Consider the following 19210-nt stretch of genomic DNA (forward strand, 5'->3'; position numbering starts at 1 on the left):
TAAAATATTTTCTAAAAACAAGAAATACACAAAGAAAAGAAGCAAAATTATCCCTTGGAGAATCTGTAAAAGCTAGGGTGGATCGTGTAAGCAGGCAGGAGGGATCTGGCACTCTAAACAATGGATTTCCAAACTTTTGATGCTGCTTTATTCATTTCAAATCAGTGATGCTGGCGGCAGCAGCAGATTATAAAAGATCCGAGTGACAAAAGCGACATTTCATAACATAGTAGACTTTTGACTGAAAACAACACTCCAGTTTATTTTTTAAACCCTTATAAAAAGAGAAGTGACTGGGGTGCCTGGGTGGCTCAGTCGGTTAAACGTCCACCTTTGGCTCAGGTCATGATCTTGCAGTTTGTGAGTTCAAGCCCCACGTTGGGCTCTGTGCTGACAGCTCAGAGCCTGGAGCCTCTGAGCCTCTTCCCACTAATGCTCTCTCTCTCTCTCAAAAATAAATAAAAACATTTAAAAAAATTTTTTTGAAATGTTTTTTTTTTTTCCCAAAGAGAAGTGACAAGTTCAGAGAATAAACAAACTTTATTTTATAACAGTATTACAGAAAGCAAAATACCATTTAATACAACTTGAAGCTGCTATAAATCTAATCTGGCATCATAACTATACATAGGGTCAAAAGCAAAGGAAAAAACGTTCAATACAGTTAATAGGTCCCTATCAGGTCTCTGGTGTCTGCTGGTAAATGGTCTAGCTTCCTCACAACCATCAAAAAACCACCACAGCCCCTGCTTCTCTCCCCGGTGTCCTCAACCTCGTGTGAATCATCCAACTGTCTGAAAGAGACATACCTGCTCCATAACAAAAGGTCAGTTTTACAAGTAGACAAGGAGGTTTAATACAAAGCAAGTGTTCTACACAAGTGTGTTCAAATAATGGAAAGTACTGAAATTTGGACATGTTAAGAAAGAAAGCACTAAGGTTTTAAGCTGCCTGCATATTTTAGCAGAAGGGAAGCCACCATTTTCTCTTCTTCCTCCCTCCTGTTTCTGGAATGCTGCCAAAGAGCACGTGTCTGAGAAGCATTGGCACTGTGGTGCGACAGGGTCTCTCAACACAGTGCGTGGTCAGTGAATTTGTTGGTAATTCTCCAGTCTGGACATTCTCTGACTTTTTACTTTTCCGGCCCAAAGTCAGAGGACTGGAAAGTCAACAGGGTTCAATATAAAAAATATCCCCAGTGAAATTCTCAAACATTAGAAAATTTTCAAGATGTAAGAAATGCTTCTAATCTGTATTAATATTTCTTCGTACAGTATATTGACTGCATCTGAAAATCTGTAAATATTTCCTGTGAGAATTCAATGGGAAGAATCTGGAAGATAGGAAAGCCGCTATTGAAATTAGTCACTGAGTTTCCTTTCTGCACAACAGCACCTGTTCAAGTGAACGGCACCTTACCAGCTTGGGCTGGCTTTGTTCACTATCATTTGATCAAAATGAGCGATTAAAAAGCAGGTAGTTGTACACAAAGCAAACGGGAAAACAAAAACAAAACTCCCTAATTAAGAGAAAAAAAAAAGAATATTTAGAAGTGGTTATAAAACAAAATAATGTATTAAAATGCGAGGGAACAGTATAGACCAGAGCTGTTAAGGTAAGGTTTGGTCGTTGGCATTTTAATTCTTCCGGCTCCTGGTCATGGTTACCAGTCGTAGTATAAATTCGCTGGAGTAGTGGTGTGGCATTAAGACTTGGAATGGTCAAAATTCTTCAGGTTCACAAAGTTGAATGTTGTTTAAAAAAATGCATTTCTAGGAGGAAAAAAAGGGACAAGGGTTAAATATTCCAAAGACAGAGACTTGAAAAAAAAAATTAACATTCCATCCAATTCCAAATTAAGTAACCAACAGTTACTACCTAATTCTACAATACACAGCATGTTTTCCAGAAGACCAGCACTAAGGACTTACTCCACCCTGAGGAGGCCTTACACTGTGTGGGGAACTGACTGCGCACCGAAAACAACCGGCAACTAAGAACACACACAAAAAGACTTAGTTATAAAACAGGTAATTCATACATTAAAAATCCATAAAGGAGAAACCCATGTAGACTTCAAAGCTAGATTCAAGGAAGGAGGAAAAACAAAGTCCATTCTGACTTCTTTGGAATGAACAGAAACAGTGCTTCAGGTGGGAGAACAGAATGGGGAAAGAGGTCAGGAAATGAGATGGTGTTCAGGGGGGTATGCAGAGTAAGGGGGCAGAAGGGGTCGCGAGAATGAATGAGGAACAGGAGAGTGAGAAAATGGACATTACTGGGGATAAGTAATAATAAAGTAAGTAACGGCAGGTCAGGTAAAAAATATTAGGTCTAGTTTTTAATACCCGGCTGACAAGTACAAAATTGATTTGACAAAAAAAAAAAAAAAAAAAAAATGAATTCAGGAAGCGCGTTCAGACGAACGAACAGCTCTCAGTGTGCTGTGATGATCCAGAGTAGAGAGCAAGAGGCAGAAAACAGGTCAGAGAGCCAGGGGGTGAGTGGCGGGTCCACTCAGGGCAGGACAAGCCCAGGAGAGGAGGCGGCTGGTTTTGAGGAAGGCTTGAGATGGCCTGATTTTGGTTCTGACAACCTCGCTGAAGCTTCAGTGTGAGGGACAGGCTACAGGTGGGGAGGAGAGAGACAGGAAGGCCAGGTATGCCTGCTGGCTGATGGGGATGTGAGTGCCACAGAAACCAAGTGCAGAGCAGACTGGGAGGTACCCCCGCTGGAGTACAATCAGAGGGTGGTGTCTGGGAAGAAAGTACCAGAGAGCACCATCAGGTTTGGAGTCTGGGACCTCAAAAGCAGAGGGAGAATGAAAGGCGTAAGGCGCAGGTGAGGTCTTAGGACCACGGATGTGGATTTGCAGGTTGGCACAAAGGGTAAGTAAAACTGGCAGGTGAACTAGTCTTTGCAAATATAAGGAAAAATGAGAGACGAGTCCCGGGGAAGCCCATAATCAAAGGGGCGGGGGGGGGGGGGGGGTAGAAGAGAGGACTAAAAAAGGAGTGGATAGGGAGATAGACAAAAAATAAGGATGGTGCATTAGCCCCAAGAGTGAAAAGCGTTTTGAGAAGGCAATTTTTCACTTTCTACTCCAGCTTGGTTGGAAGTTTTGGCAAAAGGTAGGTGATTACAGAGGACGGTGGAGAGTGGTAATTAAGGTCCTTTCCAAGAGATATGGCCTCAAAGTCAGTTAGAATGCACACCCCCTTGTCTTGGTAAAATTGTCTTGTTTTAATGGAAAAACTCCCCACTACTGAGATTTATCATATGTATTATTCTAGCCTCTTGATTACACAGGATAGATTAATCAAATTCACTGTCTCCCACCTGTTGTCTGCTTTTGGCTATTTCATTACTCATTAGGACTTTGCTCGATTCCAGGTTGGGCAGGGGAGGGGGGCACATCAATGGACAAAACACAAAGTCATCCTTTTTTAGGTTAGTAATTATGAACAGAAACTTGAGGGCTGGTGAGAGGGAATAGATAAAACTACCAATCAAATTGGAACTGGGAGTTATCTGTGACCTTCAGTCACACTATCTGCCCTTGATCTTTGCGAGCTGGTTGCTCTGTTCTTCTTGCTTAGTGAATATGCATTGCTTCTTGAAGCCAGCTGCCGCTCCGCCCAGCTCAGGTTATAGAAAGTGAACCTCTCATGTCACCAGTGCCTGGAAACCTACAGAAAGAGTGAGGTTTAAGCTCCGATTCTCCATTTCCTCTACGTTCCATGTCATGTTACTCCACTGAATCTGTTTTCACCAAATATAAAAATTTCAATTTCGAAAAGAAAGCTAAAATTAAGCTTGTTTCAAAGTCATTAGCAGACAAGTAAACAGGAATCTAGGCGTATATAGGAATTGAATGAGAGATCTTGATTTCAAAGAGCTTCAATGTTTATTGAAATATATGTAGAGAAAAAGACATAGTTACTCATGTAAACTCAAATGTCATTTACTTTCATTTATTTGCAATCAAACCACTATAAAGTAAAACAAACCAATTTCCTCTTCTGGTAATAAGTATTACAAATGACAACCTCAACACACTCTTAGAATTCCAAACAGTTTTCAGAAGGATAGAAAATTACACTTATTGTAATTTTAATGTTAAATGCATTCTTTTCCCCATTCCTTAAGAAGCAGTAAATCAAATGGAACTCTGAGCTAATCAGATATTCAGTATTGCAGAACATCCCAGTTTCTCACTGTTCTGGGTGAATAGGGAGTGATTTGTTGTATGAAGTTTATAATTGATACATCCACCTGTCTTTTTCTGCTTCCTGTACTTAAACATATATGGAAATAGATTCCCGCAAGTAGTAAACATCTAAGCTTTTGAACAAAGAAGGAGAAAAGGATGGAATCACCAACGCCACTGATACACAAGCATCAGACATTTAAATTTTTTTCTGTTCTTCTGGCATGTATCTGTGAGAGGAAAAAAAACCTTCATAGCTGACTTTTTAACAGACTACATTTTAGCTCTAAATGATTTATTACCCATCCCAATCAAACTGAAAACTAGGCCCTGGTTCTTCATACAAGGGCTTCCTACAAGAACTTTTTTTTTTTTTTTTAAAGCTTGAATTCTCTCTCTTTCACAATAGTCTGGATACCTTATTTTGTCAACAGATTGACAGGCATTAATCGCTGGCATTAATTATTATCTTTGCCCCTTTTGGCAATATCATAATGGTCACCTTGAGTTTGGATCGGATCGGATCAAAGCGTTGAAGTATATGAATTATACATTATGTATTAGAGTTTTGGTCAAGTAAACAAAAACAGAAGCCCAAACCACTGTTTCCATGCTTTAGTTTCCCACCCCTAGACTATATACAACGTCAGTGAGCGTTACTGACTACTACAGTGCAGTTCCCCTAGCCTCTGTCCCCCTCTTTGGGCCAGAGTGGGAACAGGTCAAGGTGGCTGCCTCATCTAATCACAGATCTAACTCTATATCCAAATGCTTCAAGGATATGTACCAGTTGCCTATTCCACCTTAAGTCCTCACAGAGGGTTCCAAACAGTCAAATTTATCTTAATGTGCCTGACGAACAGTGGGAAATCAGCCAAATTCAAGCACAGGGGTTTTATCACTGCATCTGAAAAGCACAACCTCAGAGTTTCCAGAGACAGGGGCTCTCACACAGGGGTTTCAAACATGAGCGTGCTCTATTCCAGAAACAGATTCGGTAAACTGCAAATGTGCACTTGTGAAAGAGTATTTGACCCAAACCACTAGAAATACTGCCTGTAAGTGGTAAAGCACTCATCTGAAGGGGACTCTCAATAAACATGCAAAAATGTGGTTTTTATCCAAAATAATTAAAATAATGCAAGAAACCATAACATTTAGCTTCGGATTAAGATTCAATTACAATAGAGCAGTAGTACAGCCAGAGATCTTGAAAACATGAGTAAAATATTTATGTAAGAGATAATCCAACTCTTTCCTAAATAAAAATGTGGTCCATGCACCCAGGTGTAACGTTCAGCTTTAAATACAATAGTTTATGGATTTCAGTTATTACTGATGCTAAACCATCTTCCTTGGTCTTTAATTTGGATATTTGATTTTAATTTTTAAACCGAATTTTCATTCTAAGAGGGGTCCTAGAGCCAAAAAAGTAGGAGAAGTTCTATTCGGTTAACCCAGGGAACAGCCAATGCTCACAATGTTTATAGCACCACTATGATGCAGACCGACCAGTTCTCCAAGTCTGCAGATCCTGAGGGAGAGACATTTTGGGGGGCGCGGGGGGCAGGGGGTAATGAAGTCAAAGCCATTTCATAATCACACTGAGCCATTAGTTGCCATTTCCGGGGAATGGACATTTTCACTGATAGTGACACAAGGGTGAGTGCCCCTGTTGGCATCATGACACACAGGTCAAAGCAGTGCCACCAAACTGTACCAAAGTCACTGTTTGTTACCACCGCGCACTCTCGGTGACATAGAAGCAAAGACGGTAAGGCGGCAGGCAGCTTCACTTAAGGATGTCCTTGATGAAACACAGAAAATAAAATTACTGTCTTACATCTCAACCGCCGAGTTCCTGTCTTTTTAACATTCTGTGGAATGAAATGGAAAATGGGCATAGAACGCTCCTGCGGCATACAGATGGACGGTGGATGTCTAGAGAAAACAAGTCCTGCTTGGATTGTGAATTGAAGAGGCTGCTTTTTCATAACCACCTTTTTTATTTGAGAATTACTGGACGACAAACCATGTTATTCAATTTGGCAGGCATTTTCTTGAAAATGAGGTGAGCCTGTCTGTCATTTCAAGGAAAACAATGGACGATACTTGTGGCTGGTGATAAAATTCAAGCTTTGAGGTGAAACTGGGATTTTGGAAAACTAGTCCGGCCACCATGAGCTTGACAGCTTCCCAATATTTAAAGACTCTTATGAGATCAGTGGCCACCACTGTTTTTAGTGTCTCACTCATTGTGCCTCTTCCAGGATTTCATATCATTGGAACCACACACTACCTGTAGCCTTTCAGACACACTTCTTTCACTAAGTGATTATTTTGAGCTATTTTAATAATAAATATTTTACATTTGTTCTGTTTAATTTGTAATGTGGTAAATTTCAATAATCTTGATTTTTACTAGGGTGAATTTTGGTAGATATACTTCACTTCGACAAAAGCTCTTTGGGTTCTTTGGTAACATTTAAGAGAGTAAAGTGTCTGAGGACCATTAACCTTAGAAATTGCTTGTGTAGCCTCTGCTGTCCCTAACCTATCACTGTTTCCTTCTCTCGTGGATATCTGTGTGCTTGCTGAATTTAGAAGGAAAAATTAAATCTACTGTTGTTGTTTGTGTTATTGTTGTTGTTTTTCCTTTTTGGTCAAATGGTCAACAGGTCAGCACCTGTTCAACAAACAGTTCAGGGAAATAACTTTGCTTCACCTGCTTTGCCTGAACATACTAATGCTGCTATGGTGCCCCTCACCTCAAGAGGCTCTCCAGTGGCCCCTGGGAGACTCTGGTCTCACCTTCAGGTCTTGGACCTGGTTGCCTTCCACCCCCATCTCTGTCTCTTCTGAGTGCCAACTATATTGCGCTCGATAACGTACACGCTAACACAACTTCACTTCAAAGACAAAAGTTCAGAGTTTGCTAAAATCACATCGATTTACTTAAGTATTTTTGCTTTCAAGAGTCAATTTTGAGATGCTTTCTCCAAATTTCCATTTGTTAAAAACAAAACAAAACAAAAACCCACGCCTGACTTTCGCGCACAACTCATTCCCGTTCCAGAGGGAGGTGTCAGGAAGAGCACCTTCTTTCCTTCCACACTGTAAATGGCCAAAGCTCTCTTTAGGCTTTGAGCCAATTACACTCCCTTACCTTTGAGGACAGTAAGGGAGTGATATTAGGGATGCCAGCAGGCCAGTTCATGGAGTTTTCTTTAAAGCTAACAGTAAATTTTTTTAATATTTATTTTTGAGAGAGAGGGAGGGAGGGAGGGAGGAAGCGTGAGCAGGAGAGGTAGCAGAGAGAGAGGGAGAGAGACAGAATCCCAAGCAGGCTCTGCACTGTCAGCACAGAGCCTGACATGGGTCTCTAACTCCCAAACCATGAGATCATGACCTGACTTGAGAGCAAGAGTCAGATGCTTAAAACAACTGAGCCACCCAGGCGCCCCTAAAACCCACAGTAATTTTTCTATTGGAATCTTTATACTTGACACATTCAAGTCCCTATTAAAGAATTACTACCACACAGCAATTTCAGAACATCCTGTCAAATGAAAACATCAATTTTACCTCATTTTTAAACACCGTTATTTTATAAAATATGGATTTACTTATTCACTTAGCTTTGTATCATAGCTGCAACCTCAAAGACCTTTTGCACAAAATTTTTCTAAAATGAATCATGTTTCAAGTACATTGGTGGGAGTCTGTTATTTGAAAGATTCCCGTCATGAAGCCTTCTGCAAAGCAGCATGTAGTGTGGATTCAGACTGACCGTGGGTCAGTCGAGCTCTGTCACTCACCATCTGTGTGACTTAGGTGAGAGACTTAACCTCTCTAGGCCTCCGTGTGTCCTCATTGACACCTAAAATAGCCGTAAGAACTAGTTCTCAAACTAGTTGGCAAAGTTCTCAGACAAAGCGGGGCACAGAGCAGGCAACCAACGAATGTTAGCCAGTATTATTTTTACAGATTTTCATAGAGGAGACTTCAAATTTTGTTGGGTTTGCTTCCACCTTAAGTTCTGTTCTACTCTTGAAGACAGACACTGAAGACCGTGTCGGTTTCCCTGTTAATAATTGCTCGAACCGATGTAATGGTTCCCTTATAGGACGCTTCACCTAATCTAGCATGCTTTCAGTCAACCCCACACTCTCCTGAGGGATTTGACCTTCCTGAAGAACAGTGCCGAACATGCCCTTCCCCTACTCACGTACCCTGTGCAGATGACCTACACAGCAAAGTCTAATCTGAGGTACTGACACGCAAGGTCAGGACCTTCCATCTGCAATTTGCCGTTGACAAGTCTTTCCAGGTCTGCGGAGACCTCAACACACGCCCACGTGTAGGATTTGCTCTTCCTGATACCATCCCATTGCTTCTCCACACGCTCTTTCCTCTCTGCTTGCCTCCATCTGTTCGAATCCTCCCCAGCACTCTGCACAGAGTGGCTTCCCTGTTGCCTTTTCAGGGAGGTCTTCTCAGAAATGCCCATCAGAAACTCTCTTTCCTCCGGTCAACTTTCACAGCCCTTTATGAAGGCTACTCTTAAAACACTATTTTTTACTCTATTATTAACATTCGCGTTCCTATGCTTTTACCTCCTTGTCACAACAACTATCATAGTGCTTCGAACGTGGTCCTCTCACAATGGTACCTACTGATGAATCCACGAGTGAATGTAACAGGGACGGATCTGCAAGGCAAGCCTGAAGAGCAGGGGTTCGGGAGGGGGGGAAAACTGGTTTCCTTCTTCTGTTCTCTTTTGTTAAGTAACTGCACCTATAATATCTTGGGAGGACTCTGCCTTCTTTAAGAACCTGGCTTTCCTAAATCTTTGAAGCTCTGACAAAGATTTCTAAGAGTAGTTAGTATTTGGCCCGAAAGCTGGAATAAGATCTTCTGGTTCACTCTGCTAAGTTTAAATCTTGTGGGAACTTGATGTGAAAGCATTTTACAAAATCTTAAAGCTTCGTTTAAATTACAAGTGGACTAGAGAAAGGATATACTCAGTATCCGGTATTCTAGCTAGGCCTGTATCAATATTAGGTTCATTAAGACAAGGAGATGAGAAAACATTTCTCTGTGGCATCAAATAAAAGTTGCACTTAAAAAAATAGTATCAAAACCCCTTATATCTTTTAGGGAAAAAAAAAAACTTTGAAAGCATATACGAACAGAACTTACTTACTATTTATTTTGCGTTTTCTTTAAACAGGAAGGTCAGTGGGAATCAAAAGAATTCATCTCTAGACCCAACTCTCTAGCTTACTATTAGTTTACATTTTCCCCCCACATCTTCAGAATCCAGTATGTTATTTTGTACTGACAGTACATCAAGTGGGAAGTATTTTTCATATTTTAAGTAGCCACATGTGAGTACTGGCTATCGTACCGGACAAATCGAGATTCCCACTTGCTCTAAGGCTAACGGAACTATTTTCATCCATAAGCATTACATCAACATAGGGCCAATAAGTCACTGAATGTAATTCTCATGGGGTCAGGAGTATCTAAAACACACGCACGCATGCACTCACACTCATCGGTTACCATAGCAAAATTCTCTCCTAATGCCACCCACAAATTTACATTTTTAAAAAACAGTATCTGGGATGACTAACATGGGAGAAGTTATTCAGACAGACGAAACTATACTTAGCTCTACACATGGACGGCATTTAGGATTCCTGAGTAGAAATGACCTTTGCAAATTACTTTATTCTCTAGGATTCTAGTTCCTCATTTAAAAAGGAGGGGGGGTTGAGAGAAGATGATCTATAAGCAGTTTAAGATTGAATATTCTTTTAACTTTCATACTCTTCAATGTGCCCTTGTCTCGGGTATAATAAAGGCACAATGTCAGGCCCACCTCCTCAGAGGCCGGCAGCTGAGCACATCAGTAGCAAGACTGGGTACCAAGGGCCTCACCATGAAGAGCCGCTGGGGACCCAGAGCTCTCCCCTCATCTGAGGGGGGCAGCGCCTCCTCAGCCTTTGCCGCCATGACAGGCAGCAGAGTTTCTCATGTTTCTGAAGTTGTTCAAAGCCTTCCCATTTTAAGCACCATTAATCCAAGTTCTAAAAAAATACTGTTTGGGCCAAAAAACAAAACAAAACTTTGGGTATCACCTTCATGACTCTAATTTGCCAATTTTGCCTCAGCCTCCCCACCCCTTTGGGGCTATTTTTAATTCTCAATAATGAAAAACTGGAAAAAATATGCAGTATTTGTGACTAAGAGGTTAATAGCCTTAATAAATCTGTAAGAGATAATAAACACCTGAACAGAAAAAGGGGAAAAAACTGGCAACTCAAAGAAATGAAAATTGTGAGGTGTATGTGTATTTTAGCTTCACTAGCAATTAAAAAAAAAAGAAAAGAAATACATAATTAAAAAAAGGAGGGGGGGCAAATGCTCTTTCCTCACCAGATTGGCAAAGATTTCTTAAATGTTTTACAATCTTTAATGTCACAAAGGTGTAGGAAAACAGATTGCTCATAAATTTAAGTGGGAGTCTAACTTGATAGAACCTTTCAGGACAGGCAGGCAATATGCCCAAAAGAAACCATTGTGGGGCGCCTGGGTGGCTCAGTCAGTTAAGCGTCTGACTTCAGATCAGGTCATGATCTAGTGGTTTGTGAATTCGAGCCCCGCGTTGAGCTCTGTGCTGACAGTTCAGAGCCTGGAGTCTGCTTTGGATTCTGTGTCTCCCTCTCTCTCTCTGCTCCTCCCCTGCTGATGCTCTGTTTCTCTCTCCCTCAATGTAAAACATTTTAAAAAATTAAAAAAAAAAAAAAAAGAAACGAAACCCTGGGTGGCACACCAACTCTAAGCAGAATTCTAAAAACATTTGCACTTAGAAAACAATGAAGTTCATGCCCCCAAAATGTACACACAAGTGTCATCTTTGCAGCTGTGTTTAACTGTGAAAACAGAGGAATAACCTAAATGCCCATCAACAGGTGTCACGTAAACCCCTCACGCATCCATTCAGTGGCTATTGAAAAACGATGAGATAATGGCAAGGAAGGTTATCTGCAATGTACCGTTAAGTGGAGGGGGGACAAACAGGCTATATAACAGAGTCAACAGTAGGAGCCTACACAAATAGAGGTAGGAATGTGTGACTGTGTACGTGTTCACACAGACACACTGTGAAAGGGAATTATCGACCTCCAGGAGCGGGGGAATTATGGGTCACTTGCATTTTCTGCTATCCCTCCTTTTTTAAAAACTTATAATTGCCTCTATTATTACCGGGAAAAAAAAAAAACCAATAAAGATCATTTCATCTTCAAAAACAATAGTGAATAGTAATTCTGTCCAAGGGCAAACTCTGGGAAATTAGTGGCTACCAGGCTCTCATGAATGCACAACAGCAGTGGTGTCCAGTGCCTCTTCTATTGGGCAGTTCAAGTCTATTGGAGCTGACTCCTTGATAGCACCTGCCAGCTTTAAATGTTAAACGCAACATTCCACAGCACTGCAAAGTGAAAACTGGCCGTGCCTGAAAGCCACGAAGTCCAAAATGGCTTTTGAAGTCTCTGTACAAATCTTCATGTTAGGTTTGATTAATCTACACTGAAAACTAATGCTAATTTTAGGTATGAGACTAGCACAAATGAGGCAAAGGGAATAAAATGAAAATGCAACACAGTTGATATGCTGGAAGAACTCCTGGCTCCTGAACTGGAAACAGTCATCTGGAAGTCAATGGGTTTGTGCTTCCCCTTTTAAAAACAGAGTGATGCCTATCAGGGCCCACATGTAATTAGCTAGAACTCAGTTTGGCTACCAGTTCAGCCGATGTGGCTCTTCTCTCCTGTCAAGTCAGTTAGATAATGAATGCTAATTTCCTGTTTGGCTTTCGAGTTCATTTTGAAATCCTGAATATCACCCTGACTCTGAAAGGTTAGCTTGGACGCAACATGATCTTATTTAGAAATCAGTATTCATGGATGCCCAACAGCACAGGAAGCAACAGCACTAACTTAGAGTTATTTAATGTGGGAGGGAGATTGGGACTCAAGGTCTACCTCAAAGGAAGGATGGATTTACCGGGTTTGGGGTAATCCCAGCGCTAGTTCTGGTGGCTCTGTGAAACCCGGTACAGTGCTCTCCATCTTCTTGGACAACAAGTGCACAGAAAAGCCAAAGGCCCGATCACTGTGTTGTCAGCTTCTTGAAAGCACTCTCCATGCGAAATCCCTATGTCCTCAACCTGTTACAGGGCTCCATTTCACTACCGGACTGAGGCAGCTGTGACAAATCCCCAGGCTGATTTCATACCAACGAGTGCAGAGGACATGTCCACTTAATTTCTTTGCCATATTTAATACTTACTCTCTCCTTCTTGGAGTTCTCTTCTGCAGCTTTCATGACACCCTTTTGTCCTCGTTGTCTTCCTACTTTCCCCTCTCCTCCTGTTACATCCCCTCTGACCCGGCTCAGGTCACTCAAACCAAAGGCTTCCTCACTAGAGCACACATTCACATGACCTTCAGGCCTCCCCCTCCTGCTCAAAGCCTGTTGTGATTTCTCTCAAAGCTCCTGGCAACTTCCTGGACCTCTCCACGTGCACGTAGACCTCTCACGTGCAGCTCAAACTCAACATGTCTGGGGTAGAATATTCCAACTTTTATTTTATTCCTAAGATCAAGAAGGGTTCAAAGCTGACTCTAAAGGCTACAAAAAGTTCTTACAATGTGCCTTGGAAGCAAACTCTTTTGTATATTCTATTACCATCCTCAGTTCACACGTGGCAGAACAGATACACAGAAAAGTGAAAGAGCCCACACAGGTCACACACCTAGGAGATAGATTTGAACCCAGAAGATCTGCTATGCTATATTTCCTCTTAACAAGCAGACCACCCGGTAAATTTCCAAATAACCCTGCTGTGGGCGTGTGTGTAAGACGGGGCCTTACAAATTCACTGCCAAACTCCCTCCAGAATGCCTAAGGCAGGTGCTCTCTCCTACAGTACCAAGAACAAAAAATACACCTTGTTTTAAGATGCTAAGCCAAGGGGCGCCTGGGTGGCTCAGCTGGTTAAGTGACTGGCTTCGGCTCAGGTCACGTTTTTGCGGTTTGTGAGTTTGAGCCCCGAGTCGGGCTCTGTGCTGGCAGCTCAGAGCCTGGAGCCTGCTTCAGATTCTGTGTCTCCTCCTCTCTCTTCCCCTCCCCTGCTCACACTCTGTGTTTTCTGTGTCTCAATAATAAATAAATGTTTAAAAAAATTTAAAAAAAAGACAGCTAGCCAAGAAGACTGGCCATACTGCACATGACATATGGAAATAACAAACGTATCCCATGAATAAATGAAATTACAGGTACCACCATCAACTCATTGGCTCAAGCCAGAAACATGGGATTCTCCCCTGCTCAATCTTCCCAACTCACTAACCTCCATATCCCCGTTCAGTCACCAAGTCAGAAGCCTCTATCTCCTTACCATCTCTCAAATACATGAGGCACACCTTCTTCTCTGGATAAAGCTTAGCCTCTTTAGTGTGGCTCATAAGACCCTCTATGTTTGGGCCTCCTCCTCTCTGCACCCCCTCACCTTCCATCACTCTCCTTCCTACACGTGTCCTGCAACCCAGCTGTGCCTGATGGTGTATCCTTTGTAGAGGGTCAGGTTCACAGTACCAGATCTTGCCTGGAATGGCCTCTTCCATGCCTTTCTTCATCCAGCTATTCCGACTTTCTTGGAGACTCAGGCGAGAAGCCCCATCCTCATGCACCGATTTTTGTTCCCGCCAAACTCAGCTCAGAACATATCTTCAAACTAGAGACCCTCTTTTGCTATAATGATTTATTGTGAATGCGGAACTTGTTTGATTTCAAAGTCCATGGTACACATTCGGGGATACCCAAAGGGCGTTCCATAGATCTGGTGTAACAAACAAGAAAACAAGCGAGTAAAACGAATGAATGGACGAGAGGCTGCTCCTCCATCATTTCCTCCTCTGGCTGCTCACTGCTTTCAGAAGAGAAAGAGGCATTGTCTGCTTTTTATCCTACATGACGGATTATTCCAGGAGCCACAGGAACTTGTTTGAAGTCTGGGCTGAGAGAGGTCATGGTGCCAGCTGAGGCAAAGTCACGAGCTCCCCCTCCTGGGGCTCATTCTTTTGAGGCCACACAGACCAAACCATCCAGTGGGACTCTTCCTCCTCATCAGGACAGTCAGGGAGCACCAGTCTAGTGGTGACAAGGCCATTAACATTTTGTGTCCATTTGAGGGCTTGGAAACATGCATTTAGGATAAAATGGCAGGAGGGAGTCGTCCTTAACACAACATAAAAATAAAAAGTTACAAAGAAGTAGTGAAGTCCCCCATGCGTTGCGTGTTTCCCTTCTTCCTGGACCGTGCTCACTCCTCTCTGCCTCACAGCCGCCCAACCTGCAGCCGAGTGCCGGCCTCGGGAGGTTCAGCCCTCTGCGGGTTCCTCTTTCACCATCTTCTGTTTGCTCCCCTCTCCCCTACTTTCAATGCTTGATCAAAAGCTCAGAGCTACTCTAAAGGAAGAGGTCGGGTCAGATCAGGAGGAGAGCTGCTCGCGTCTGAGAAAGGGAGATGGGGCAGATATATCATCAGTAGTTATTTCTTCTTTTCTGGTCCTGCTCTTTGCCTCTGCCCACCTGGCTGCCTCTGTGGGATCCTGGCAGGGCAGGTGGAGAGCAGCTGAAGGGGTTCAGACACACTCCTCCTCTCAGCCCCAACAGGCACCAGGCAAGGGACAGTATTCAAGAACAAACTGCAGCCAGCGGGGGGTGGGAATGCTTAGATGGCTGCAGACACAGGTAACTCCGATTTGTCCTTCAGATTTCACTCAAACTCGGTTTCTCAAGTAAAAGGTTAAATTTACAGTATTTGGCTCTCTCCTACTGCATTACTTCCTTAGAGCAGTGAGCACATCTGCAATTACATTTTGTTTGCTCATATTTGCACCTCCCTTCCTAGAGCGGATCCTTCCCGAGGAAGGGGACCATGTTTGTTTTGTTTACCAATTTGACAATTTGAATCCTCAGTGCCTAAGCTCTACCCTAGAACACTTTGGTACTCATTAAGGATTTTTTTGAATGGATGGATGAATCTTTCCAAATGTACCTAGTTTGCTCACCTTACACGTGAATTTACATTTTAACCTCCTAAATCTGTTTCACAAGGCTGCTTATAAAAGAGGTCCTCTGAGAGTCAAACTTCAAAGGCTGTGTGTGTGTGTGTGTGTGTGTGTGTGTGCGCGTGTGCACGTGTGGACACGCACCCACTGAAAAAAAGGAGTAAAAGGTGCTAGGAATAACTGATATGACCAATTCACATTAAAACTTGTAAGACAAATATTGAAAAGTCAATTGTATCTTCCTAAACCAGCAACAGCTAGAGAAGATTCATAAGACCTCTTTTGGGTAAGAAAGTTACACAAGTTGGTTGGAAGACATCAAAGAACACCTATAAATGGAGAGAGATATTTTATGTTTGTGGGAAAGAAGATTTAATATCATAAAGATGTAATTCTTACCATACTGAGCTACAAAGTGGGTGCAGTTCCAATTAAAATACCATAGGATTATCTTAGAACTCAACAATCCGATTCTGAAATTTATATGGAACGCCAGGAGCCCAGAAGACACTTGAAAAAACACAATTGGGAGACACATCCTACCAGATTTCAAGACTCATTTTAAAGCTATAATAATTGAGGCAGTATGGCATTGGAGCAGAGATAGACACAGGAAACAAGTACCAAGAAACATCCCCACGTATACAAGAAAACTGATACATGACCTGCAGATTAGAGAGGGAAAGGATGGGCTCTTCAATAAACAGGGCTGGAATGCTGGTACTTACAAAGGAAACAAACGATCACTGTTTCTTATCACACAGAAAAACCGATTTCTTATGGATTAAGGATTGATCTATGGAAGGCAACATTAACATGCTTTGATCAATAGTATCTTTAACACCTCAGGGTATGGAAAGAGCATAAGCCATAAAGAAAAGCATGGTAATTAAACTGTATTAACTCTATTAATAACTACATTCAATATACTAACTATATTGACCTCTACTTCAAATAAAAGACAAACCACAAACCCGAAGATACCTGCAACACATAAATCCGTAACAAAGGATTAGAATCCAGAATCCATCAAGATCAGTAAGAATGAAAAAGTTATAGGTCATTTCGTATTAGTTCAGTATAAACTAAAACATCAGAGGGGAGTTTGAGCAAGCATGGGAGCCATCACTTCTGTGTAAGACACCTGGCCTGACCACGAGGTGTATTCTGTGACCGGCATTCCTGTGAGGTATGTATCCACTAACCGATCAGTGTAAAAGCATTTTAAAAACAAAAAAGCAACTTGGTATATGTGCTATGCAAAAAACCTACCTTTTAAAACCCTAATACAAACGTAATTATGAACATTTACCCATTTCACTAAGAATTCTTTAGCACAACTTTTAGTGGCTATATTTTAGTCATCACACGGAAACAGCCTAAGATATAACCAATCCCTACTGTTGGCCATTTAGACTGTCTGTGTGACTGTGTGTGTTTGGGTATATATATATATATATATATATATATATATATATATATGTGCATGTGTGTGTGTGTGTGTATATATATATATACACACAAATATATATACACACACATGCACATATATATACATATATATGATAAATACTCTTGTAAGTAAATCTTTGTATACATCTCTGATTATTTAAGATAAATTCTTAACAATGGTTTAAATGGTAGGTACCTTTAATGTGGGTTTTGCCAAATTGTTCTCTAGGAAATATTACTAATTTATAAAGCTGCACAGGACTATTATTTTTCCTCTCTTAACCTCCCCAACACTAGTTAAAAACAAAATTTGCCAGATTTATAAGTGAAAACTTGTACACTAAATTTTTAATTTGTATTGATTTAAATAGTGAGGCTAAACATTTTTTGTTTATTGTTCACTTAGTTTCTACGTGGTTTACTTAATTCTTTGCCCATTTTTCTACTTACATGCTTAATTTTTTGATGAGACCCAAGAGTTCATAATATATTCAGGATATGGACTCCTTCTCTGCCAGGCATATTGAACTTTGTCATTTATCTTCTACTTTGGTTTAAGTTTTAAATTTTTTATATAGCCAAAGCAATCTTTTCCTTTTTGGTTCATTCTCTAATATATAATTTTTCATGTATATTTAAAGGAATTAACTCATCTCCCTTTTGTGCCCCCTACAATAAAAACGCCTCATCTAAATGAAGGCAATAGCACCTTCTTCAAAGGGTCATCGTAAATGTCAATTAAGACAACGTATACTGATATACCTTGGTTTGGTTTTTTTATATCTACATATAAATTTTATTTTATTTTTTAATGTTTTTATTTATTTTTCAGAGAGAGAGAGACAAGAGAGACAGAGAGAGACAGTGGGTGGGGGAGACAGTGGGTGTGAGTGGGGGAGGGGCAGAGAGAGAGGGAGAGACAGACTCTGAAGCAGGCTCCAGGCTCTGAGCTGTCAGTACAGAGCCTGATGCAGGGCTTGAACTCATGAGCTGTGAGATCATTACCTGAGCTGAAATCGGACAACTAACCGCCTGAGCCACCCAAGTGCCCCTATACTGATATACTTTGCCAACAGTAAAACAATATAGAAATGTCAATTATTAGCAGCCCTCAGTACATGACAGTTATTAACATTACATGTCCATTGGACAGCAGAGTTAATAACTATATGCAGGTAACGTGAGTAGATATATTTGGGATAATAAAGTCTGAAAAAATCACATGGACCACAGGAGACAGACACCGTGAGGGAGTACATTTCACGTCCCTCGGCGGGTTGAGGAGCGCAAACGGTCAAGACAGAAGCCCCAGAGGATACAGACGCTTACCTTACTTACTCTTCCCCTTCCTCCAACTCCGTCTCTTTGTGCACCACCACTCTCGTGACCGACATGTCGGGGTGCTGCTCTCTGGCTTCCCTGATGGCCTGGGCCAGCGCCTGCCAGAGTCAGGAGAGAGCACTGTGAGCACAGCAACGGGCTGCTTCCCAGGTTGGGAAGACAGACGTACGCTGATGAACTGGGATTCCATGGCAAGCAAAGATGGCTTTATTGCTTTCTTTGAGGGAGCAGGGATTTTAAGTGGGCTCATAATTCTTTTTAGAGAATGCTTCTCACTTCCCCAAATTTCCCATTTCCCCCCAGTCTTTTCAAATGATACATGTACAAGAGACATGCAGACTCTGAAGCCCAGCCCCGTACTCGCCACGAGACTTGGAGAAAACAGATCTTCTCTGATCTTCATATTCTCACCTGTAACCTGAGACTAACGCTAAGGTCGTGAGGATCATTTTGAGGTTCACTGTGCAGATTGGAGGAATGATGTAACAGCCTGTCTATTCACCCACGGGTACTTGCTGTCACACAGCTCAAATGCCAAGACACAGGACCAGACCAAACCAGACCAGATCACAAGCTACCCTTGTGGTTTCTCACTAGCTGTTTGAGGTAAGATGTTTGTTGAGCTGTTATGTTGCAGGAAAAAGATCTATAAACTTCTAGGGCACAGAACAATAAAAACGGCAGCAACACTGATAACATACAATTGCAAAGTGAAAGGACAGAGACAGACTACTCTTCAGCAAGTACAGGTCTCTATTTTACAGTCGAAAACACTGAAGGCACAAAGGTCAACAGGTCGTGCTTGAGGCCATCCTGCGGCTGGGCCACAGGGCAGGAGCAAGACTGGGACGCCACTCCACTGGCTCCTAGGCTCTTCCCAGACCGCACGGTGAGAAAACGAAGTTTCTTTGTATTTTATCAGAAAGCAAGCTGCATACAAGTGTTGTGACAAAGTGGAAAGATCCTATTTTTCTGAGGGTAAGGTGTTTAAAGATGTCTTGGGGAGAAAGTAAAACACCATAAAACACCACTCAAAATCTAAGAAAGAATTCTGGAACAG

General features: G+C 41.7%; 1 protein-coding gene across 18 annotated transcripts in view; it reads right to left on the reverse strand.

Moving 5' to 3' along the window:
* Positions 1-521: 521 nt before the first annotated feature.
* EPB41L2 (erythrocyte membrane protein band 4.1 like 2) overlaps positions 522-19210 on the reverse strand; it is a 219777-nt gene continuing 201088 nt past the window's right edge. For all 18 annotated transcript variants that reach the window (XM_049654356.1, XM_049654354.1, XM_049654346.1 and 15 more), the window contains 2 exons: positions 18139-18248; positions 522-1772 (listed from right to left, as the gene is read on the reverse strand). In XM_049654356.1, the coding sequence (XP_049510313.1) occupies positions 18144-18248 (105 nt within the window). In that variant the 3' untranslated portion in view covers positions 522-1772; positions 18139-18143. The remainder of the gene's footprint in view (positions 1773-18138; positions 18249-19210) is intronic.

The sequence above is a fragment of the Panthera uncia genome (assembly GCF_023721935.1).
Source record: "Panthera uncia isolate 11264 chromosome B2 unlocalized genomic scaffold, Puncia_PCG_1.0 HiC_scaffold_24, whole genome shotgun sequence".
Lineage (NCBI taxonomy): Eukaryota > Metazoa > Chordata > Mammalia > Carnivora > Felidae > Panthera > Panthera uncia.